Source organism: Mustelus asterias, chromosome 10 (genome assembly GCF_964213995.1).
Source record: "Mustelus asterias chromosome 10, sMusAst1.hap1.1, whole genome shotgun sequence".
NCBI lineage: Eukaryota > Metazoa > Chordata > Chondrichthyes > Carcharhiniformes > Triakidae > Mustelus > Mustelus asterias.
The window spans coordinates 87,795,910-87,822,223 of record NC_135810.1 but is presented as its reverse complement, the minus strand read 5'-3'; the positions used below and the strand labels follow the sequence as shown (position 1 = coordinate 87,822,223).

The 26,314-nt window shown below is 45.0% G+C and overlaps 1 protein-coding gene across 10 annotated transcripts in view; it reads right to left on the bottom strand.

The window, feature by feature from the left end:
* Window positions 1-26,314, bottom strand: part of sgcg (sarcoglycan, gamma) — a 485,777-nt gene that overhangs the window by 294,935 nt on the left and 164,528 nt on the right. For 5 of the 10 annotated variants that reach the window (XM_078222135.1, XM_078222139.1, XM_078222138.1 and 2 more), the window contains one exon: window positions 25,772-25,963. In XM_078222135.1, coding sequence (XP_078078261.1) covers window positions 25,772-25,963 — 192 coding nt within the window. Of the gene's footprint in view, window positions 1-25,771; window positions 25,967-26,314 lie in introns of all 10 variants that reach the window. The other 5 variants (XM_078222130.1, XM_078222136.1, XM_078222140.1 and 2 more) reach the window with 1 other exon arrangement.

Genomic DNA, 26,314 nt, shown 5'->3' with positions numbered 1-26,314 from the left:
CCATGATAAGTGATAAATAACCCTCATTTTTGAGGTAACAATCCCTTCAACAGCTTTGGTTGACGCAGTCATTCACCAGAAATGAATCTCTCAGGGCAGCAATCCAATCTGTGGGCTATGGTTTGACTTGGATGGCCAGAGTCACTGTGCTTTTCTTCATGTTTCTCTGTGGAGCAAGTGGCTACATTCTCCCTCTCCTCAATCGGTGAAGGATTACCCAAACGCTTTGTGGAAGATTGAGAACTGGGACTTCACTCGGGTCAGTTGCCAGGTTGTAATTGGCCATGTTTACAGTCAACCAGAGGTCGGGTTGGCAGCTTGTAGTGTGGTGCATGTTCCAGTAGGGACTACAGGGTTTCGGATGGGTGCGTGTGTTTATGTTGAAAGCCTTTGTCAATGGGAGTGCTTTGTTAGCATGGTGTTCTTTGAGGAGGATGTTTTCCCTGCCAACATTGGGAGTTTCAATATGTGCTAGCACAGTAAGGTACTTGAGCCATGTTGGTCTCAACATCCCAGAAATGATCCCCAACACTTCCTCTTTATCCACCATGTTTGAGTGGCAGCTCCTGAAGCAGGTTGAGTAGCGAAAGTCTGCTGTTGAGCAGACCAGGGTGAGTGAAGCAGTACACAGTATGTTGGCTCTGCAAGTCCGTGTGGTCAATGTCAAATTCCATATGAGATGCATTCTCGTTTTGACCTGGACTCTGATATTCTGGAGCTGCTGCCAACAGATCAATGCACAGTCAAGAGCGATAACAAGATATTCTGCCATTGGGGAGTGGTTGAGTGGTTGGCCATGAAACTGGACATGAAGCTCTTCTCGGATCTTTGAGTTGCTCAGGTAGAAGGGTGAAAGGACGATCTTGGCAGCATTTGGTTGCCGTCGCCATTTATGAACATATATGAATGTGTTTTCTTGATATCCTGGAGTTTCTTTTAATCTGGAAAGCCAGAGCCATAGTCATAGAGGTCATAGAGGTTTACAGCATGGAAACAAGTCCTTTGGCCCAACTTGTCCATGCCGCCCTTTTTTTTAAAACCCCTAAGCTAGTCCCAATTGCCCGCATTTGGCCCATATCCCTCTATACCCATCTTACCCATGTAACTGTCTAAATGCTTTTTAAAAGACAAAATTGTACCCACCCCTACTATTAGCTCTGGCAGCTTATTCCAGACACTAACCACTCTGTGTGAAAAAATTGCCCCTCTGGACACTTTTGTATCTCTCCCCCCTCACCTTAAACCTATGCCCTCTAGTTTTAGACTCCCCTACCTTTGGGAAAAGATATTGACTTTCTAGCTGATCTGTGCCCCTCATTATTTGAGGGACCTCTATAAGATCACCCCTCAGCCTTCTACGCTCCAGAGAAAAAAGTCCCAGTCTATCTAGCCTCTCCAAATAACTCAAACCGTCAAGTCCCGGTAGCATCCTAGTAAATCTCTTCTGCACTCTTTCTAGTTTAATAATATCCTTTCTATAATAGGGTGACCAGAACTGTACACGGTATTCCAAGTGTGGCCTTACCAGTGCCTTGTACAACTTCAACAAGACATCCCAACTCCTGTATTCAATATGCCAAGTCATCAGAATATGTGAAGAGCCATGACTTTGTGGAAGGAATGTCACTGGTATATATATTGAAGAGAGCCATTGCGAGGAGTGATCCCTGTGGGAGTCCATCGTAGGTTATGGGTAGGCAGCTGATTTGATCTCCAAGGTGCACGGCTGATTCCTAGTTCCATCACCTGAAGGTATGGATGACACCGGTGAACAAAGCAATGCATATCTATTGCCTCAAAATGTGGCGGATAACTAAAGACCCAGTCAACAGTGATTGCCAACCTAAAAGATTCGGGCAGGTTTGCAATGATGTCCTCACAGCTTTAAAACGTTGTGTTACAGAATTTGCAGTATTTCGTCATTGGGCGATAAGTTTAAAATAATGACTAATTTGGAAATTCTTATCGTGCTTTAATGCCTAAATATTTGAACATAACCCTTATTCCCAAACACATTCTTATAAATATTCAGAACAGATGCTCTTTACAGACATGCTAATCTTGACAATGGAGTGGCTGCAGATATTATGGAGTAGCTGTCAATGCGTAATTTGTACTTTTTTCATTTACATTGCATACGCATTCTTAATTATAATTAAAATAAACATTTACTCATGCAGATTTTTAATTGCATATACACTACTCAACTTCTTTTATGTTTCTGATTTATGCTTCAGATCGATGCTAATTTAATGGGAAACACCAGACAATTATCAACACCTGAATTAATAATGAATTTGATGATTAAATCTTTCCCATTTATTTGAATGCCTCACACCCATCTAGAGCAGAATATTTTAGCTTCCTTAATTGCTCCTGTTCAAAACCATGGTGCTTATTCATAAAACATAATTATTCTTCTAACTTGCCTCTCAGAATTCTTCCTGCCACTAGCTTATTCACTTCACAGATCATTTACTGGCTGTAATATCAGATATGCAGCATGCTGGAATGGAGCTACCATTTTTCTCTAAATGATCACCAGAAGGTACCCAAACCTGTTAGCTTCCAAGTTTCCCTTGGCAATGAATTTATTCTTTATTTACTTATGGGACATGGGTGTCGCTGACTGGCTGGCCAGTATTTATTGCCTGTCCCTAGTTGCCCGAGGGCTGTTGAGAGTCAACCGCATTGTTGTGGCTCTGGAGTCATATGTAGGCCAGACCTGGTACGGATGGCAGATTTCCTTGCCTAAAGAACATTAGTGAACCAGATGGGTTTTTCCAACAATCGACAATGGTTTCATGATCATCAGTAGATTCTTTAGTTGATTTTTTTATTGAATTCAAATTCCCCTATCTGCCGTGGTGGGATTTGAACTTGGTCCCCAGAACATTAGCTGAATTTCTGGATTAATTATCTCGTGATAATACCACTAGGTCATCACTTCCCTTTTATATAAGAATATTCTTTCTTCTTTCTTGGAATTTGGGAACCCCTGGGAGGACTATAGTTATTGCCAATCATTAGCTATCATGAGAAGGCAGATTAATCCGAGATTGCCTTAGCTGTGTATCATTTCTGATTAAAGTAAGAGCCTCATCAGCAAACCCAGTAGAGGCCTATGTATTGAAGTGGAAAAGACAGAGGAGGGGATGGTGCAATGTGCACTCCACCAACTTTGGCCCTTTTGAAAAGGGGAGCAGGGTGAACATGTCTCAAGGATCAATGGAAAATAAAGCCGGTTCAACTGGACCAGAGGAGATTATTGTTATAATACAACCTACAAAAAAAAAGGCACTCCATGGGCAAAAGATCCTAAATCAAAAAACTTAGCCTTTGACGCTTCGCTGATATCCATCAGAGGAGTGAACCTGCCACCCATATTGGCCCTGCTCCACATATCACTCCAACCTAAGAGGAGGTGGCCGAATCAGTGACTTCCAACAGGGTCGAGCAAGACAATCACGTGATAACAATTGCTAGAGATATACCTATCACCGCTTTTCCAGGTTAACTAAGGTTGGGTAGGAATTGTGGCCTTGCCAGGCATAACCCACATCCTGGGACAAACAAGTGAAAACGTCTAAGCTCCTGATGACGTATTAGGGGAGTACAGACTGAATCATGGGAAATTTGAGGTTGCAGTTAGTGCTGCCTCCATCTCTTAAGTCAGGAGTATTAAAAGGTGCCCAAAAGCATGTAGGCCATTAGGGCCTGTAGAGAAAGCCTCACTGCACATACAGCGATTCTTCAAGGTAAGCTTGGATAAAGATGTCAATGACTGGAGTATGCATTGTGAATAAAGTTAGTGAGCCACAGGGCAAAAAAACCTTTTCAGAGCAGTTCAAGTCTCAAGGAGACATATGGAGATGATGCCAGGAATTGAGTCTTTTAGCTATAAGAAAGGATAGGAATGACTAGAGTTGTTTTCTTTGGCATGGGGGCTGAGGCAAGATTTAATTGAGGTGTATAAAATTATTGAGGCACCTATTTAGAGTAGATAAGGAGGGCCTTAGCAATCAGGTCACAAACCAGTGGAAATAGAGTTGACATGACTGATAGAAGGATTAGAGGGGATTTGAGGAGAAGGTTTTTACCCAGTGGGTGGTGGGCACCTTGAACTCACTGAATGAAAGGGTAGTAGAGGCAGAAACCCTCATTGTATTTAGAAATACTTGGATATGCACATGAATTGTTGTAACCTACAGGGCTCCAGTCCAAGGGCTGGGTAATGGGGTTTGGCTGGGTAACTGGGTAGGCTGGGTAAGGCTGGAATTTTCCAGCTCCTGCCATGGCGGATACGATGAGCAATTCAAACATCCATTGACTTCGGCAAGACTGGAAAATTCTGCTGGCAGGAGGGGCTGGAAAATTCCACCGTGTTTCTATGTTTCAAAGTCAATTATTCATTACAAATGTAATTATTTAAGTTTCGAAACTGTAGAAACGATGGATCAATTCGGAGTAACTTTACAAAGCTGAACCAAACATTTCTAGGACCAGCTAGGTGGACCCATGGGAGTGATTCTCCTAGCCTTCTGTGGTGCTCTAGCAGCGCAACAAGTTGGGAGACATCAGCGGAGGCCGTTTAGCAGGCTTCCCGCAGGGCGCCATGATGTCTGCGCGTCTCCGGGGCCTGGATTTCTGGCGTCGCCAGCTCCAGCACAGAGGTGATTCAAGTATTAAGATCAGCATTAGAATCCCATTAGCAGGCCCGGGACTTAGAATCCCGGCCCACTTCTTTAGTAAGTTTCTCAAACACATCCACACAGAAAAAGGGACAGTTTTGAATGTGAATCGATTTATGAGCTTTTGGCAATTTCTGGTGTGAAAAATTCACAAGTGTCTGTCATGCTTTGGATGGGAGGCACTTGTATCAATTGCTACAAAGCTGGGTTTCTGGTCTGCGTATACTCTGCATCGCAAAAACCTACAATCTTTCAATCAATCATGCTTTTTAACTTGTTCGGTTTTCTGCCCAAAAGCAGGTCCTGCCCAGAGCGACAATCTTCACCACAGATAAGGCAAGGAGGCAGGTCCCGGATATATCCCAGCTGGAACACAGATTGGAGCCTGTGCTGTTGGCACCAATCTCATCCATACTGGTCATTTAGCCAATGGAGTAATCTGCAGCCCAGGTTGCTGCGGCAACAGGTCGGGGGAAATTCTCCGAAAAGAATTCTAAGTGTCGAATTCTCAGGAAAACTGGAGTAAATCACATTGTTTTTTTCAGTAAGAGTTTCAAAATGAATCTCCCACAGTCTGTGCACTGCAGAGTGCACGAGCGGAAATCCCTTTGAAAATCAATGGGTGGGACCTAGACCCACTGGAGAGGCCGGCAGCATAGCACTGAGTGGGCCACTGCGCATGCGCTGATCTGTCAGTGCTGAGATCGGCGCATGCACAGAGGCCCTGCATCGCCGGCCTCCTGATCGATTGCTGGCCAGCCCAGTGACCCCACATCGCTGGTTCTCTCACCTCCCCACTCCCCCCATGACCAATCGCTGCTCTCCCGTGCTGGTCTCCTGGTCATGCCCAGGCTGGCCCCGAATGCCCCCTTTCCCAGCTTGCCCTGATCTCCAACACCGCCCTCCCCTGTTCCCCCAATCCACACCCCACCAGAAGTCCCGACCCCTTCCACCTCCCGAGATCCCGACAATCCCCCCAGCAGCCTGACTCCACCCACCTACCTCGATGGGCAGCTCTGATTAGAGTCATAGAGTCATAGATGTTTACAGCATGGAAACAGGCCCTTTGGCCCAACTCGTCCATGCCGCCCTTTTTTTAAAAACCCCTAAGCTCGTCCCAATTGCCCACATTTGGCCCATATCCCTCTATACCCATCATACCCATGTAACTGTCTAAATACTTTTTAAACGACAAAATTGTACCCGCCTCCACTACTACCTCTGGCAGCTTGTTCCAGACACTCACCACCGTCTGTGTGAAAAAATTGCCCCTCTGGACACTTTTGTATCTCTCCCCATTCACCTTAAACCTATGCCCTCTAGTTTTAGACTCCCCTATCTTTGGGAAAAGATATTGACGATCAAGCGGATCTGTGCCCCTCACTATTTTATAGGCCTCTATAAGATCACCCCTCAGCCTCCTACGCTCCAGAGAAGCGATTATTGGCCTCTCTCCCTCCCCCACTGATCCCGACTGCAGAGTGGCAGCAGGACTACCCACACTTACCGATCACCCCCTCAGAGGCCCCTCCCCCATCAGGCCCACCCCAACTGCCCCATCCCCTTTGCGTGGCCCCATGCCCAGTGGGCAGTGCCAAGATGCCCCCGGGCATTGGCACTTTACCCTTAGGGCAGTGCCAGGTGGCCCAGGCTGGCATTGCCAAGGTGCCAATGCAGAGGGTGCCTGGCCCTCCAGGGGGGTCTTGATTGCCTCCCCTTCACTTCAGCGGGATCGAGCCACCAGCTGCCTGCAAGTGGGGAGCTATAGTAATCCTCGCTAGACTGAAATATTCCTGGTGGGAGGAGAGAGGCTAGCGGATCCAGTGATTTCAGTCCCGGGCTGCTAATTATATTTAAATTGTATTGAAACTATCATTCACATAAATTATGTGGCTCAATGCCAATTTCTGGCGCAGAGCTGATGGTGCCAGATATCTGGCGTTGGGAGGGGCGCTCAGGGCCGGACGCCCAGCGCAAGCCGGCTGGCGCTTGAATCTCCCGGCCCGCTGAGCTAAAAAATCAGCGCAGCGGGATGGGGGAATCGCCCCCGTTCTTTCCCGCTCTTAGCACCTGCCATTGGTGTACGTTGGAAGAACTTACCAGTTGATACGCAACCTGTTTGTCTGTGTTATGAACACACCTTCCTTGGCCATCAAGTTCTAAACTGGAACTTGCACCCAGACCTTCTGGGCAGAATGTTCCCATCCGACCCGCCACGGGAATCGTAGCGGGCGGGGGCGGACTATGCAAAGGTCCGTTGACCTCGGGTGGGAATTTCCAGTCATGGGGTGAGCGCGGCTGGAAAATCCCACCCTATGGCTCAGAGGCAGGGATGCTACCCACAGCACAACAAGACCACTGCTCATTTTAACCAGGTGTGGCTACAAAAGATATACTTTCTTTGAGTCACACAGGTAGTTCTATCAAAGGCAGATGAAAAACTGCTGAATGATAAATGGTTAAACGGTCTAGAAAATCAGCACGTTTGCAGGAAAATCAAAATCACTGCATTGTTTTGTGAAACTAAAAGTCTTGGCCTGGAGTTTCCACTGTCACTTCAATGGGAGAGCCCCTGGGGGAAATGTCTACAAGGTTGTTAAAGGTCATTTCTTGGCAAAGTCTGTTGATTTGCCACTCAAGTTCCAGTGGAAGATTTGAAGAGAGCTACAGCAGAATTTCATAGTCTTTTCATCTGCACACAATTTCTGACAACAAATTTGTGGGTTGGATTTTTAACTTGTTATCACTCTGCGTAAAGCCTGCATTGTGGATCTGCTGTAGAATTTTTTCTCAATTCATTCGTGGGACATGGGCGTCGCTGGCTGGCCAACATTTATTGCCCATCCCTACTTGCCAGTGAACTGAGTGTCTGGCGAGGCTATTTCAGAGAGCAGTTGCGAGTCAACCACATTGCGGTGGCTCTGGAGTTGCATGGAGGCCAGTCAAGGTAAGGACGGCAGATTTCCCTCTCTAAAGGACATCAGTGAACCAGATGGGTTTTTCTGACAATCGACAATGGTTTCACGGTCATCAGTAGAACATAGAACATAGAACATTACAGCACAGAACAGGCCCTTCGGCCCACGATGTTGTGCCGACCTTCATCTGAAACCAAGATCAAGCTATCCCACTCCCTACCATCCTGGTGTGCTCCATGTGCCTATCCAATAACCGCTTAAATGTTCCTAAAGTGTCTGACTCCACTATCACTGCAGGCAGTCCATTCCACACCCCAACCACTCTCTGCGTGAAGAACCTACCTCTGATATCCTTCCTATATCTCCCACCATGAACCCTATAGTTATGCCCCCTTGTAATAGCTCCATCCACCCGAGGAAATAGTCTTTGAACGTTCACTCGATCTATCCCCTTCATCATTTTATAAACCTCTATTAAGTCTCCCCTCAATCTCCTCCGCTCCAGAGAGAACAGCCCCAGCTCCCTCAACCTTTCCTCATAAGACCGACACTCCAAACCAGGCAGCATCCTGGTAAATCTCCTCTGCACTCTTTCCAGCGCTTCCACATCCTTCTTATAGTGAGGTGACCAGAACTGCACGCAATATTCCAAATGCGGTCTCACCAAGGTCCTGTACAGTTGCAGCATAACCCCACGGCTCTTAAACTCCAACCCCCTGTTAATAAAAGCTAACACACTATATGCCTTCTTCACAGCTCTATCCACTTGAGTGGCAACCTTTAGAGATCTGTGGATATGGACCCCAAGATCTCTCTGTTCCTCCACAGTCTTCAGAACCCTACCTTTGACCCTGTAATCCACATTTAAATTAGTCCTACCAAAATGAATCACCTCACATTTATCAGGGTTAAACTCCATTTGCCATTTTTCAGCCCAGCTTTGCATCCTATCTATGTCTCTTTGCAGCCTACAACACCCCTCCACCTCATCCACTACTCCACCAATCTTGGTGTCATCAGCAAATTTACTGATCCACCCTTCAGCCCCCTCCTCTAAGTCATTAATAAAAATCACAAAGAGCAGAGGACCAAGCACCGATCCCTGCGGCACTCCGCTAGCAACCTGCCTCCAGTCCGAAAATTTTCCATCCACCACCACCCTCTGTCTTCGATCAGATAGCCAGTTACCTATCCAATCGGCCAACTTTCCCTCTATCCCACACCTCCTTACTTTCATCATAAGCCGACCATGGGGGACCTTATCAAACGCCTTACTAAAATCCATGTATATGACATCAACCGCCCTACCTTCATCAACACACCTAGTTACCTCCTCAAAAAATTCTATCAAATTTGTGAGGCACGATTTGCCCTTCACAAATCCGTGCTGACTATCCCGGATTAATCCGCATCTTTCTAAATGGTCGTAAATCCCATCCCTAAGGACCTTTTCCATCAATTTACCAACCACCGAAGTCAGACTAACCGGTCTATAATTACCAGGGTCATTTCTATTCCCTTTCTTAAACAGAGGAACAACATTTGCCACTCTCCAGTCCTCTGGCACCATCCCCGTGGACAGCGAGGACCCAAAGATCAAAGCCAAAGGCTCTGCAATCTCATCCCTCGCCTCCCAAAGAATCCTAGGATACATTTCATCAGGCCCAGGGGACTTATCGACCTTCAGTTTATTCAAAACTGCCAATACATCCTCCCTCCGAACATCTATTTCCTCCAGCCTATTAGCCTGTAACACCTTCTCTTCCTGAAAAACATGGCCCCTCTCCTTGGTGAACACTGAAGAAAAGTATTCATTCATCACCTCGCCTATCTCTACTGATTCCATACACAAGTTCCCACCACTGTCCTTGACCGGCCCTAACCTCACCCTGGTCATTCTTTTATTCCTCACATAAGAGTAAAAAGCCTTGGGGTTTTCCTTGATCCGACCCGCCAAGGACTTCTCATGTCCCCTCCTAGCTCTCCTCAGCCCCTTTTTCAGCTCATTCCTTGCTAACTTGTAACCCTCAATCGAGCCATCTGAACCTTGTTTCCTCATCCCTACATAAGCTTCCCTCTTCCTTTTCACAAGACATTCCACCTCTTTTGTGAACCACGGTTCCCTCACTCGGCCATTTCCTCCCTGCCTGACAGGGACATACCTATCAAGGACACCCAGTATTTGTTCCTTGAAAAAGTTCCACTTTTCATCAGTGCCTTTCCCTGACAGTTTCTGTTCCCATCTTATGCCCCCTAATTCTTGCCTAATCGCATCATAATTACCTCTCCCCCAATTGTAAGCCTTGCCCTGCCGTCCGGCCCTATCCCTCTCCATTGCAATAACAAAAGACACCGAATTGTGGTCACTATCTCCAAAGTTCTCTCCCACAACCAAATCTAACACTTGGCCCGGTTCATTTCCCAGTACCAAATCCAATGTGGCCTCACCCCTTGTCGGCCTATCCACATATTGTGTCAGGAAACCCTCCTGCACACACTGCACAAAAAGTGCCCCATCCAAACTATTCGACCTACAAAGGTTCCAATCAATATTTGGAAAGTTAAAGTCCCCCATGACAACTACCCTGTGACCCCCACACGTATCCATAATCTGCTTAGCAATTTCTTCCTCCACATCTCTATTACTATTTGGGGGCCTATAGTAAACTCCTAGCAACGTGACCGCTCCTTTCCTGTTTCTAACTGCAGCCCATATTACCTCAGTGTGCATATCCCCCTCAAAGTGCTTTTCCGCAGCCGTTAAACTATCCTTGATTAACAATGCTACTCCTCCACCTCTTTTACCAGCTTCCCTACACTTACTGAAACATCTATACCCCGGAACGTCCAACAACCATTCCTGTCCTTGTTCTACCCACGTCTCCGTAATGGCCACAACATCGTAGTCCCAAGTAGCAATCCACGCCCCAAGTTCATCCACCTTGTTCCGGATGCTCCTTGCATTGAAGTAGACACACTTCAACCCATCTTCCTGTCTACCGGTACCCACCCTTGACGTTGATACCTTCCCCAATATCTCACCACCCTCAACACTGACTTCCGGACTACAACTCCTTTTCCCACTCCCCTGACAAATTAGTTTAAATCCCCCTGAAGAGCCGTAGCAAATTTCCCTCCGAGGATATTGGTGCCCCTCTGGTTCAGGTGCACCCCGTCCTGTTTGTAGAGGTCCCACCTTCCCCAGAACGTGTTCCAATTATCCACGTATCTGAAACCCTCCCTCCTGCACCATCCCTGCAACCACATGTTTAAGTGCACTCTCTCCCTGTTCCTCAACTCGCTATCACGTGGCACCGGTAGCGTACCAGAGATGACCACATGTTTTGTCTTTGCTCTCAGCTTCCAGCCCAGCTCCCGAAATTCCTGTTTTAAATCCCCGTCCCTTCTCTTACCTATGTCGTTGGTACCAATGTGTACCACGACTTGTGACTGTTTCCCCTCCCCCTTAAGAATCCGGAAAACACGGTCCGAGACGTCACGGACCCTGCCATCCGCTAGGCAACAAACCATCCTCGAGTCTCTTTTGCTGCCACAGAACCTCCTATCTATCCCTCTAACTAATGAGTCCCCAATAACTATTGCCCTCCCGCTCTCCTCCTTACCCTCCTAAGCCACAGGGATGGACTCAGTGCCGGAGATCCTCTCACTGCGGCTCACCACTGGTATGTCGTCCCCCTCAACCGTATCCAAAGCGGAATACTTATTGCTAAGGGGAACGACCACAGGGGATCCCTGCACCGACTGCTTCTTCCCAGCCCCTCTCACCGTCACCCATCTATTTTCATTCCTCGGAGTAACTGTATCCCTGAAGCTTCTGTCTATGGCCATCTCTGCATCCCTAATGATCCTAAGTTCCTCCAACTCCAGCTCCAGTTCCCTTACACGGTTTTGGAGGAGCTGCAGATGGATGCACTTCTCACAGGTATAATCAGCAGGGACACTGTCGTCGTAGATTCTTAATTCCGTATATTTTTTATTGAATTCAAATTCCACCATCTGCCGTGGCGGGATTCGAACCCGGGTCCCCAGAACATTAGCTGAGTTTCTGGATTGAGACTCTGCTGATAATACCACTAGGCCACCGCCTCCCCTTAGGACGCACCCAGTTTTCATTTCCATCTGCCGTTGGGTCTGGAATGGTGCCAAGGCTAATTCACGGCTTGGCCGATCACTTATAAAAAGGCACTGCATCAATTTTGTTGGTAACATCACCAGGACAGACAGCTGAGCTCAGGACCCTCGTGGTGTCAACAAATCTGACATTTCTGCTGAAGTGCTAAAGAAATTTCTACTGTAGATATCGCCTCCGAAGGTAGTGCTTTGAACTTTCCTTCCCATTTAATAATGCATACATAGCACATAGGTAAAAGCTGTAGAATGCTGCCTTGCTACTCTCGAGAGGGTCCCTGAACTCTCACTGCACAGCCTGATTGCTCTGCATAGCAAACTCCCAGAGATCTGCCACTTAGTAAAACAATCACATTCTCTTGTCTATCTTATGATTCAATTTCACTGTCATTTAATGCAGAGGATGTAACTGATTTTGAATTTATTTTCACGTTTACTTGGGCCAAGAATGATAAGACGATGGATTTTTTTTTTGTGTCATGGTTTGCTTTTAACAATCAGGCAAATCGTTAAATCTTAACATTCCGATTTCTAAAGAAAAATTCTGTTTTCATTTTGCATTGCCCGTTCCTGCAGAGAGGTACAGAATGATCTTCAGCAGTTGTTCTTGTGTATTGCTGAAACCGTGTTGTATATTAAAGAGACCAGTGAGATGAGTCATGTCAATAAAACATTCAGGAATGTATTTTATGCAAGTGAAGATCAAATACTTCATTTTAAATGTTAAACATAATTAAATCCGCAGATCAGAAAGTCTTGAGTTGGAAGGTTGATTTCTCAAGGAACTGGCGCCTTAGGATTGTCTGAGCTCTGATTTTCACCTGGTGAAACATTTCTGCATTATTTACTGCAAGGTATTAACAGTCTGTAAACCTTTCGTTGTATTGCTCATCGGCATGGAGTGCAGTTTTTAATATTTACCTGAAGTCCAAAACAGCCCATGACCCAATTTGCCCATCAGAATATGTCAGATGACTGACTGTTACAGACAAGGTGGGGGAGGGGGTTTCTCCTGTCACCATCTATAAACAGAAATGTGTTTTTATTTGTTTTCCTTTTGTAAATGATGTGGAGATGCCGGCGTTGGACTGGGGTGGGCACAAGTAACCTGTGGGCACAACACCAGGTTAAAATCCAACAGGTTTATTTGGTAGCACGAGCTTTCGGAGCGCAGCTCCTTCATCAGGTGATGGAGAGTTGGGTTCACAAACACGGCATATATAGACAGAGACTCAATTGCAAGATAATGGTTGGAGTGCAAGTCTTTATAGGTAGTCAAGTCTTCACAGGTACAGACAATGCGAGTGGAGAGAGGGATAATCACAGGTTAAAGAGATGTGAATTGTCTCAAGTCAGGACAGTTATTAGGATTTTGCAAACCCAGGCAAAATGGTGGGGGTTACATGTTGTGAGGACAGCCTAAACCGGGATCTTGGGCTCATGTCACACTACATGTAACCCCCATCATTTTGCCTGGGCTTGCAAAATCCTACTAACTGTCCTGGCTTGAGACAATTCACACCTCTTTAACCTGTGATTATCCCTCTCTCCACTCGCATTGTCTGTACCTGTGAAGACTTGACTACCTATAAAGACTCACATTCCAACCATTATCGTGCAATTGTGTCTCTGTCTATATATGCCGTGCTTGTGAACCCAACTCTCCACTCACCTGAGGATGGAGCAGCGCTCCAAAAACTCATGATTCCAAATAAACCTGTTGAACTTTAACCTGGTGTTGTGCCCTTTTTTAAAAGCAGTGGCGTATTTCCCAATCCCGCTATTTTTGTGTTACCCAATTTTCTGGTAATCATCCCACAGCAAACTCGAGATTGGATGAACTCAAAAGATTAGGTTATTTGCACGTGTTCAAAACAGGGAAAGGAGGGTCGCAGTGTCAGCTCTCACATTCATACAGTTAAAAAAAGAGATTGAGAGAAGTACAGTGTCTGCAGTACAGACACCACAGAGTATGGAAAATGAACATTGTTTCACATGAACTCCAGAGTCCAGAATCAAAATCCAATGAGGTAGCTCTTCATGGAGGTCAGCAGGTCGCAAACCAATGCTGTATAATTTACTTTTCCGATGGTGCTGGCTTCACAAGATGAGACAGATACGTAGACATGAATCACTCTCGTAGGCGATGGTACAGAATTTCCAACAGAAAGTGTCTGGGACTAAGTGTTCCACCTGGACAGAGTTTGTGAGGCTGCTAGTCGGATGGTAAAGAGCAGACTGAGCTGTTTAGCTAAGCACAGCCACATTTAGTTGTGCAACAAGCCAGAGGCCTGTGTCACATGACCCTCATCTCTCCAATCGGTTGCCAAAAAAGGATATGCATCTGTCGTTTGGAATATGACTGGGTTTCAAAGATTGCTAATTGTCTCGGCCATTACAAATGGAAAGAAAAGTTGTGGGGTCGTTAGACTATCAGTCTCTTTCTGGCCAGTCTGAGTTGTTAAATGCAGATGGACTTTGTCTAACTTTCTTTGAAGTTGGGTTGTGCAGTCCACAGGTCATTAGTGGCTCCTTAGAGATAACGAGGTGAGAGTTTCCCTGAAACTGCAGGATAGCTTTGTTTGTTGAGGCAGACATAGGTTCTGCCATTTTAAGGATCTTGTTCGGTTTAAAAATTTCAGAAATAGCAGTGAGGGTATTTATATCTATTTTAGAAATAGATATACAGGATGAGGTTTAGTCCCTCATACAAACCTAAATCAAAATGATTATTAATCTTGTTCAGACTGAAAATATCCGTAGAATTTACTAAGCACTTTAGGAAACATGAAGGCATGTGTAGTGCTTGCAGATCGTGCTCCAAAATCTCTTATTTCCAGCCACTGAGTTTGTTCTTCTCCACCTTTCACACGGATTTGCTTGGTTTGAAAGAGATTTTCGCTTATCTCTCCTCAAAAATTTCCTTTTCCCACTTCAGTCGTTTGGTTAATTATTTAATATTTGTTTTAGTCTCTATTGCTGTGAAGGCCTTGTCATTCTTGTGAAGGCTATTGTTGGAGTAGTACGCTCCAGTGAGTTTTCTTCCCAGTGCCAAGTTAATGTTTTAAAGTTTAATTGTTAGTGTCACAAGTAAGCTTACATTAACACTGCAATGAAGATACTGTGAAAATCCCCCAGTCGGCACACTCCAGTGCTTGTTCGGGTACACTGAGGGAGAATTTAGCATGGCCAATGCACCTAACCAGCAGGTCTTTCAGACTGTGGGAGGAAACTGGAGCCCCCGGAGAAAACATACGTGGACACAGGGAGAATGTGCAAACTCCACACAGACAGTGACCCAAAGCCGTAATTGAACCTGGGTCACCGGCGCTATGAGGCAGCAATGCTAACCACTGGGCCACCATGCCACGATTTTGTTGCACTCTCTCACAGCTACACTTTAAAATCAAATATGTTCGCTCTCCCTTCAGTTCTGACAAAGAGCCAAAGAACTTGAAACGTTGACTCTGCTTTCTCTCCTTGCAGATGCTGCCAGACCTGTTGAGTTTTTCCAACATCCTCTGTTCTTGTCCCCACTTCTTACTGTTTGGTAAAGGCTTATTTTGAATGTTAAACGCCTGTAGTTGAAGGAGCCACATAGTAGTAGTCAATCTTATCTCCTGATGAATGAGGTAGTGGAAGTGAAGAAGGAAAATAATGGCCAAAGACAATGTGAACAAATGATTGGAGTGATTCCCTTGGTTATTCTTATGATATTTACTGTCAGTGGTAGCTGTGTAACGAAGTGAGGAATTTAAATATTTTTTTGTTCATTATTCATCAGTCACTGGGCAACTTTGGGCAACATTGAATCAATTGTATATTTGGTAATTTCAGACGTACATGCTTATTTAAGCCCATTCATGATTTATTTTACAGACAATATGTGCCATTTCCGTGACCTCATATCTCTGAGCTTACTATCAGCTATATCTTTTAAAAGATTGATATGACTGACGCTAGCTAGATACAAGGTTTGAAAGTGTACATATTTCTTCCATTTGACAAGGTTATTTCTGTCCTCTTTTGGGAACATAAGAACAAAGAACAAAGAACGGTACAGCACAGGAACAGGCCCTTCGGCCCACCATGTCTGTGCCAACACAGTTGCCTCTCTAATGTAAAATTTTCTTGGCTCTACATGGGGTCCATATCCCTCTGTTCCCTGCCTATTCATGTATCTATCCAGATGCCTCTTGAACGTTGTTATAGAATCTGTTTCCACCACCCCCTCAGGCAGCGCGTTCCAGGCATTCACCGCCCTCTGTGTGAAAAAACTTGCCCCTTGCATCTCTTCTAAACTTTCCCCCTCTTTCCCCTTAGCGTTGGCCTTTATTCCGCTGAAATGAAAGCAGTGCAGAATAATAATACGATGATCATTCTCAATTTCCCTGCAGCACATAGCTACTGTCTGTAGGACTGGATAAGATGAGGAGTCCACTGTCTGGAGAACTTCAAGTGAACACGGCATTCTCTTGAGTGTTTCAATGAAGTGACATGCTGTAACAGCATAACACCTCCCTGTTAAATCATTAACAATGTTCATATCACTACTTAGCAAATTTCCATCAGCCAAGAGTCACAGTTTTATATGAAAACAGCACAGCGATAACACTAGCGGCTTGTGCTGCTTCACAGCTTCTCTACTGAAAGAACAGAAACCGTGGTGAGTTTTCCTTTCCCAGTTTTCTATTTTCTGGATTGAAAGTGACTCACACTGGAATGTTGGTTGCAGAATTAAAAACAGAAAATGCTGGAATAACTCAGCAGGTCTGTGGAGAGAGAAACAGAGTTCATGTTTCGAGTCTGTATTTCTTTTCTTGTTTCTCTTACCATGATTAAGCCAACATTAAGCCAACATTAAGGGCATTTAAATGGTCATTGGATAAACAAATGGATGATATTGGAATAGTGTAGGTTAGATGGGCTTTAGATTGGTTTCACTGGTCGGCGCAAGACCGAGGGCCGAAGGGCCTGTACTGCACTGTAGTGTTCTATGTTCTATGATGTGGAGATGCCTGCATTGGACTGAGGTGGACACAGTAAGAAGTCTCACAACACCAGGTTGAAGTCCAACAGCATTGCTTCTTCACCTGATGGAGGTGAAGGAGTTGTAGCAGCAATGTTCTGAAAGCTCGTGATTCCAAATAAACCTGTTGGACTTTAACCTGTGAGACTTCTTACTGTTTCTCTTGCCAGAGCTGCTGCCAGAACTAGCCATAGTCATAGAGTCATAGTCATAGAGGTTCACAGCATGGAAACAGGCCCTTCGGCCCAACTTGTCCATGTCGGCCTTTTTTTTTAAACCACTAAGTTAATCCCAATTGCCCGCCTTTGGCCCATATCCCTCTATACCCATCGTACCCATGTAACTGTCTAAACACTTTTTAAAAGACAAAAATGTACCCGTCTCAACTACTGCCTCTGGCAGCTTGTTCCAGACACTCACCACCCTCTGTGTGCAAAAATTGCCCCTCTGGGCACTTTTGTATCTCTCCCCTCTCACCTTAAACCTATGCCCTCTAGTTTTAGACTCCCCTACCTTTGGGAAAAGATATTGACTATCTAGCTGATCTGTGCCCCCCATTATTTTATAGACCTCTATAAGATCACCCCTCAGCCTCCTACGTTCCAGAGAAAAAAGTCCCAGTCTTTTCAGACTCTCCTTATAACTCAAACCATCAAGTCCCGGTAGCATCCTAGTAAATCTTTCCTGCACTCTTTCTAGTTTAATAATATCCTTTCTACGATAGGGTGGCCAGAACTGTACACAGTGCTCCTTCCTAAAGGTGGCTTTAAGTGAATAATTAACAACTTATTTTATTCAACCAACCGGGAACTTTAACTAAACCAGTAACAATTTTAATTAAAGGATGGTTCGACTGAAATGCTGTTCAAATAAAGATAAGGATCATTTAGTACCAAAACAGTAATAACAGAATCTTAGTCACTGTCAAAAAAACTAGATACAACCAGGTCTGGTGGCTTGGAAAAGATTTGGAGGTTCTTCTGTAGTTGTCCGCTGTCTGTAAGCGCTGTCCGATTGGGTACTTTTCGCTGGTTGAATGGTGAGGTCCCTTAAGGCATATCTGAAGCTGGCAGAGTTAAGAACTAACTGTTGATCTAACTGCCTTTAACTGCTTCAGTTGATCTGACCCTGGCTCTGGCTCAAGCGATGTGCCTCTGAGAAGGCTGTTGCTCCGGCCTTTATATTTGCGATGACCTCACAATGTTCTTACACCACGATTGGTCTGAGGTTGTCAACAACAGCAAATTCAAATCTGATAGGCTCTTAATGGCTGATTGTCTTTTTTTTAAACTGATAGGCTATTAGAATGTTACCTGTTACCAAGGCAACCCTGATGCTTGGCCCTCGAAACAAATGTCACAACTTAGAGTTGCCCCTTAGTGTCCAAGATGCGCAGGCTAAGGGGACCGGCCATGCCAAATTGACCCCGTGTCCAAAGATGTACAGGCCAGGCGGATTGGCCATGCCAAAACGCTCCTTTAGTGTCAGGGGGATCAGCAGGGTAGATACAGGGATAGGGCCCAGGCGGGACCACGGTCGGCGCAAACTCGACGGGCCAAATGGCCTCCCCCTGCACCGCCGGGACTCCATGATTCTTCGAAACACACAAGAGGATCCCAAAATTGAACAGAAAGGTGAGACGTGAGAAATTTACTTCACGGGATACAATGGGACTTCAGAATCAGACGGACCGCGAAGTACATTCGGCCCATCGCGCACATCCTGGCTCTTTGCAAGAGCTCGCCAATGAACGCCCTGCTCTTGCTCTGTCGCCCTATGTTACGACCAGAAGTTAATCCCTTTTACCTGTTAAGTTTTTAAAAACTGTTACGTTTTTCCAGCATTTTCTGTTTTTATTTCAGATTTCCAGGTCCAACTGTATTTTTCCTTAATATTGGTTAGAAATTATTATTATTTTTTATTTATTAGTGTCACTAGCAGGCTTATATTAACACTGCAATGAAGTTACTGTGAAAATCCCCCAGTCGCCACACTCCGGCGCCTGTTCAGGTACATTGAGGGAGAACCAATGCACCTAACCGGCACATCTTTCAGACTGTGGGAGGAAACCGGAGCACCCGGAGGAAACCCACGTAGACATGGGGAGAACGTGCAGATTCCACACAGTGATCCAAGCCGGGAATCAAACCCGGGTCCCTGGTGCTGTGAGGCAACAGTGCTAACCACTGTGCCACGATGCTGCCAGCCCTCTAACATCCTCCCCATGTGATTGTCAGCAGTTTATTGTTGTGAGTCTATTCATGTATGGTGAAGGGGTAACAATACTGAGCCCAATCTTAACCTGGCTTCTTGTTGGTATTGGGTGATTTTGCATTGGGTTTAATTGGTATGCCTTCTGCTTATTTTTTTTGGGTGTGAGTGAATGCAGCAGACACAAATTTGTGAGCCTGGCCTGAGCTGTGCCGGTGACACGCCTGTCACCATATCGGTTTTGTTGCTTTTTAGATGCCTCCTGAGAGTGGTATTGGATCAACCAAAATATGCAAAAGAATGTTCCTGTGCCGTGCATACAGTAATACAGTAATGTCTAACCAGTGATCCTTAAAGAGGCAGTTGCAGACCATAAAGAAATGGGAAAAGGAAATATTTTATTTCCTCTCCTGTGGAGTTGCCTCTCTTATTCAAATGAGGTCCTGAGGTCTCACCTGGGTGCGCCTCTGGTCTAAGGTTTCTGGAATGGGCTTTGTAGCATGTCACCTAACTAGAGCCAGAAAGAGACCTAAATTAATTTCCACACCAATGATTGCAGTATGAAAACATTCATGTACCTGTGTGGAATCATTTTGCTTTCTTTTTCCACCTCAGGAGCTTGGATATGATCTACTTTGCATTTCCCAATGTGACTTTCTTAAAAGATAAACAATTAGAGTTGATCCAATGTTTACGTTAGCATACAGACCAACAAGATCCCAACTTTGTGCTGAGCTAACTGATCGCAGCCTAGGCACTCATCTATAACAAGTTATTAAAATGGCAGCCTGCCTCAGTGTTACAACCCTCCGAGTCAGGAGGCCATGGGTTCATTGCCCTTCTAAAGGATTTAAAGACGTAAATCCAGGTTGACACTTCTTTGCCGTACTGAGGAAATGTTGTTTTGTCAAAGGGGGCCATCTTCTCAATGAGACACTGGGGGAGAAATCTTTTCCAATTATACTACTGATGGATACCTTGAGGACTGTGCGGGGCTGGCCTGTGGTACTGTGTGCCCTGGTGAATCAATATGCGTGGCGTGATATGAAAACCAATTTCTCTCCCCTGTCTGCTTGTCAAAGTTGATGTCAAAGATTTCAGTTAAGCCATTGTCAACTGGCAAGACTAAACACAGATGAACTAATCTTTTATGTCATTTGCAGGTTGTGGAACCCTGTTTTGCATGAATTAGCTGCTACGTTTGTGTATGGAATAAAGTCAACGGTGTTTTAAAAGTAATTCAATGGCTAGCAGGCACTTTCATAGAATCCCTGCAGTGCAGAAAGAGACCATTCAGCTCATCGAGCCTGCATCCACCACAATCCCACCCAGGCCCTATTCCCGCAGTCCCACACACCTACCCTGCTAATCTACTGATGCTGGGTTAATTTAGCATGGCCAATCAACCTAACCGCACATCTTTGGACTGTGGAAGGAAAGGAGCTACGTGAATGCCAGGTGGGCTGTTGTAGCATTGACAGGAAAAGAAAGAATGAAATAATTTGCAGTTCGATTGCACCTTTTACTACCTGAGGATATCCCAAAGCTCTTGACAGCATTGGGAGGGTTGTAGTCACTGTTGTAAGATGGGGAAATGCAGCAGCCAATTTCCGCACAGCAGGCCCTCACATTAAGCAATGAGCTAATGGCCAAATGGTCTGATTTAGTGATGTCGCCTGACGGATATCTGCTGGCCAGAAAATTCCCCTGCTCTTCTTTGATATAATGCCATAGGATATTTCACACCAACCTGAGAAAGCAGACCGGCTTGTTCAATCCAAAGCATGATGTGGAGTTGGACTGGGGTAGGCACAGTAAATAATCTCACAACGCCAGGTTAAAGTCCAACAAGTGTATTTGGTAGCATGAGCTTTTCGGAGCACTGCTCCTTCATCAGGTGTTGTGAGACTATTTACTGTCTAATCCAAAGCATGGCAACTACTACAGTGCTGGCCTAGACTGTGTGTTGCAGTGGCAGGATTGAGACTTCACAGCTCTTATGTTCCTGGCATAAGGAACAAATTCTGGCTGAGGTTAAAACAATTCTTACTGTAATAATAGTGCAGTCATATTTGTGTACAAGATTGATAGCATTATTACAATTATCTGGTGGAGGCAATATCCTCCTTGTGAAGTAGGTTGTTCTATTTGGCTTCAGCAGGGTATTCCTTGCACCTTGCCAAATTGGGTTTACAAATCCCATGTTTGTAGAGAAATTCAAAGTTGCAAATAACAGTGGGCATTCTCAAAAATTCACCTCTTCCAGGTTTTAGAATCACCTTTGCTATTTGCATCGCCCAGTGTAGCTGAGGCATGCTCATAAAATATAGGAGCAGAATTAGGCCATTCAGCCCATCGAGTCCGCTCCGCCATTCGATCTCAGCTGATATGCTCCTCATCCCCATCTTCCTGCCTTCTCCCCATAACCCAATTCCCAATTAAAAATCCATCTAACTGTTATGAAATCAAGGAACTGAACATTGGAGCTAAAATACATTGGCACTTTGTAGAAGAGGGATGGAGTTTCAAACGCCGTAGTCAGTTTCGCTTAGTAAATGTCTCTTATCCATTCCTAACTCTGAAAGTTACCCAGGGACTGTAAAGTAACTCATTTTGGAAATAAAAAGATATACAGCTTAAATGGGAAAATAAAGATTACACAAGGTAGAAAAGATGATGATCCTAAGCGCGCAGATTCACACGGGATTAAAGATTGCAAAGTAAATGTACCCCACCCCACACAATGGCGAATGGATTGACTCTTGATGTTGTATTTAGAGAAATAGAACAGAAAAGTGAGAATGTAATATTGAATTCACGCAGAGACACGGGACGCGAGCTTACTGGCCATTCACACCCCGCTGCTGCTGCAAGTGAGGAGGGAGAATTTGGTGCTCAGCCAAATCTCCGTTCACTGCAGCAGGACCAGAGAATCCCGCCGGCGAGAACTGCTGGAAAATTCCACTCATGGTTGATTCACCTGATTGTGTACAGCTTTGGGAGACCTCCTCATAGAAAGGACGCAAACACAACAGAAGAGGTTCAGTGCAGGTTACTGAGATGTCATCAAAGTTGATGGAGGGATGGTCAGAATGCTTTCCATTGATGCTGTGATGATTAAAGGCTTATCTGGCAGAGGTCTACAATATTATGAGGGTTACAATGAGATGAACGTGCCCTTATTTTGGTTGCCCTATCATCCATAATTCAGAAACAAAGGGATCGAAGCAAGATCTAAAATTGCAAGAAGCATTTTACTGCCAATTTCCTGAGGCCTGCTTGCTGTGATTTCTAAGTGGACCATGATTTATTCTATGGTCCCTCGACCAAGAGATAGGCAGAGAGTGAGCCTGGTTATGCCACGCCAGGTAAATGAATGGAGTGGGGAATGGCCAGAGCTATCATCCCTTAAAGGAGCTGCAGGAATTAGATCTGGCAAAAAGGAACATCACTTCACCGAGCACATTTTACACTTCAAGCTGAGCAGAATTCCCTCTGACAATCCACACCTCCCATCTGTAATTCATTGATATATTTCTGATAGGAAAAACAGGTTAAAGGGATATAGGGAAAATGTGGGGAGGTAGATTTTAAAGCAGGAAGAGATCAGCCATAATCTGATTGAATGGCGGAGGAGGCTCGAAGGGCTGAATTTGCTGACTCCTGCTTCTAATTCCTATGTTCCTATGTTCTCCCGCCCATCACCCCACCCCCATTCTACAAATCAATTCAATCCCACCCCTTTAACACGGCTCGGCAGGCCCGTGCTGTACAGCTGACCTGCTCTTCCAAAATGGCGAGTTGTCTATCAGCACGCGGATTGGATGGACAGCTAACCAATTAGGTTCAAATGAGGCTGGACCTTCAAAACCGGAGATCATTGGTCAACAACGCCAGGCAAGTGATGCAGTGGCAAAAGTGATTAAAGGGAAGGTTAGAAAATAAATTTCACTTGGCTATTTTAAATGTGGAATTTCCTGTCACAAACCATTGTCAAGCAAAAACCACAACATTATTGGGGGCGGCATGGTGGCACAGTGGTTAGTACTGCTGCCTCACAGCGCCAGGGATCTGGGTTCGATTGCGGCCTCGGGTCATTGTCTGTGTGGAGTTCTCCCCATATCTGTGTGGGTTTCCTCCAGGTGCTCCAGTTTCCTCTCACAGTCCAAAGATGTGCGGGTTAGGTTGATTGACCATGCTAAATTAACCCTAGAATCAGGGGGATTAGCAGGGTAAATATGAAGGATTATGGGACTAGGGCCTGGGTGGGATTGTTGTCGGTGCAGACTCGATGGGCCAAATGGTCTCCTTCTGCATTGTAGGGACTCTATGATTATTGTAGAAAACTGAACAGCCAGCTTGAAAAATTTTTAAAAATCTAAAAGATGTGGGAAGTAAGCAGAATAGTAAGATTGACCGAGGTAGCTGAAGTAGACAGAAACTACAAGCTGGGAGAAACTATGCTAGTGTTTGGCGACTTTGCTGAGGTCCTGCTTTCCAATGGTATCTGTAGATGGAATGGATTTTGAGATCTTCCCTGATGATACAATTAACAGACAAACTTTGCTGCAGCTATTTCTTTCAAATGACCCAACAAAGGATGTTTGGATGTATACAAAGCAGTTGTCAAATTCAGAAATTGGTGCTTTAGTAAGTGCTTTCATTGCTTTCGGGGGTCTGAGCAAGTATCACCTCGATTTGAAAAGGAAATCAGCTAAGCAAGAGCATAGCAGCTACCTGAAAAGCGCTCAGTAAAGCCTTTGCAATCTCTATTATCTAAGCAATAATCTCATTAAGATAAATAAGATACCACAATAAGATTAATCGCCATGCCAGGTGTAATAGTTCCTGCCTGATCCCAGAACATATTCATTTCAGTTCTGTTCAGTTAAAAAAAAAGGATTTGCTCAACTTGGGTACTGTTTCTTGGACACTGCCATTCATATAGAAAACTAAATTTGTAACTTGGAAGGAAAATATTGTTGTGAAGCTTGGTGTTTTCCCTGGGTTTGGGGGCTGGATTACCAACTGCTCGGGGCACCAGAAAGTGGCATAAATCCATACGAGTTGTGGTTGCTTGCCAAGAAAATCAGCCCATGTAAGGGCCAGTAATGGGGTGGCAAAGCAAGAGAAAGCTAATATTTTCTTGCGAGGCCTGAAAGATCACTGCAACTATAGCCCCCACCCCCAAGGCAAAATGATGTGTTATCTATTGACCCCCAATCCAGCTGTTCACAGGGTCGTAGTTCATGTAGTAGTAGAAGAAGAAAGAAAAGTAACAGTAGAAACATGCTGCTGTTTACTGCACAGGCCTAGTAGTAATGATCAGTCACCAGGGCCTGACATATGTATGCTAAAAAAATGTTCCCAGCAGCCTCAGTAAGAAGTTCTATGCTCTATCACCAGAATGATAGGGAGTGGGATAGCTTGATCTTGGTTTCGGACAAAGCTCGGCACAACATCGAGGGCCGAAGGGCCTGTACTGTGCTGTACTGTTCTATGTTTAAGCCTCACAACACCAGGTTCAAGTCCAGCAGGGTTATTTGGTAGCAAATAAACCTGTTGGATTTTAACCTGGTGTTGTGAGACTTCTTACTGTGCTTACCCCAGTCCAACGCCGGCATCTCCACATCATGCCCAGTAGCTTTAGGATCGTCTTCTTGTCGCTTGTGGTGGAAATAGCAACTGGCTATCCAGAAACTCGAGGATAAATGAATGGCCTGGGAGTATTTTGACTGCTCAGCCAGTATTTCAAACTGAAGAACCCCAAAGGTGCTGAGGAGTCCAGCCCTTTGTTACAGTCAGTCTTTGAATGGGTCAAAAATTTGGCTGTGAAGTGTGCTCCCGCTGAAATAACAATTCTGCTGACTTATTTATTATTTATTGAATCATGTATATAAGCCATCCAGAAGAACTTGTGAATGATGCTTAAGAACACTTTTACATTACACCGCACGCCGCCTTACATTTACATGAATCATAGAAATCATAGCAACCCTACAGTACAGAAAGAGGCCATTCGGCCCATCGAGTCTGCACCGACCACAATCCCACCCAGGCCCTACCCCTATATCCCTACATATTTTACCCGCTAATCCCTCTAATCTACGCATCCCAGGACACTAAGGGGAAATTTTAGCATGGCCAATCAACCTAACCCGCACATCTTTGGACTGTGGGAGGAAACCGGAGCACCCGGAGGAAACCCACGCAGACGCAGGGAGAATGTGCAAACTCCACACAGACAGTGACCCAAGCCGGGAATCGAACCCAGGTCCCTGGAGCTGTGAAGCAGCAGTGCTAACCACTGTGCTACCATGCCGGCCACAGTCTCCAACAGTCAATAATATCTCTCTCCATCTATTATTATCACCCCTGTTCTGCATATCATACACTTTCTGTGGTGTATAAATGGGCAATTGACGAGTCTGAAGCGGCAGTAAATTCCAGTACTCAGACGGATGACGATTGTGATTTGAGCAGCTGACATTTCCAGTCACCCTTGTACTCCAGTCGGGTAACTTATTAATCTAATCAGTTGCCAAAATGAGAAGCCATCAGGAATGATCAAACCTCTCGGAATGAAAAAGAATGAGGAAATTTGGAGGCAAAGGATGAAAAGCAGAAGGTGATAGAGCCATGAGCAATGAGGAGGGAACAAGAGAAAGGTAAAGATGGATGAAAAATCTCTACTCAGTGATTTGACAAGGCCTTTTCAATAAGCACATTAAAATAAAGCCAAATGAATGCTAGAAAATATGAATGGCACTCACTGCAGAAAACCACATCACTTTGAGAATCCAGATCGTTAATGCAAAATTCACAACCAGGATGATGAGAAGCAGCAGGACAAATAAATAAAGGCAGCGCTTCCTCCAGCCATAGATCCCAATCTTGTAGACATATTGGTTCTCTGGCCTCTGTAGGCTACAGCCTTGCGTTGTCAGGTATTGTTCCCGTACCATCTGCTGGGAAAGGGAGAGAAGGGAAATTAGTAACGTCCCATACATAACCAGGCAAACATAGTTCATTTTCAACAGTTCCTGCGGATTGCAAAGTGGTTACATCCAGGGTTAAAATACGGTCTGCAAGATGCAGAATGGTGCATGTTGCCCAATGTTCTGTTTTATACGAAAGGTCATCACGCAGACAGATCCATCAGTGTCAGGAAATTGGCAAAATAACTTCTTGATAAAAGGCAACTCAATTGCAGGTGACTCTCAGGAAGAAAAGAACACCCATAATGTATAATGCATCAGGCACAGAGTTCCCCGGGCACTCCATTAATAAAAGCTTTGAGCTACCCTGGGAGATTA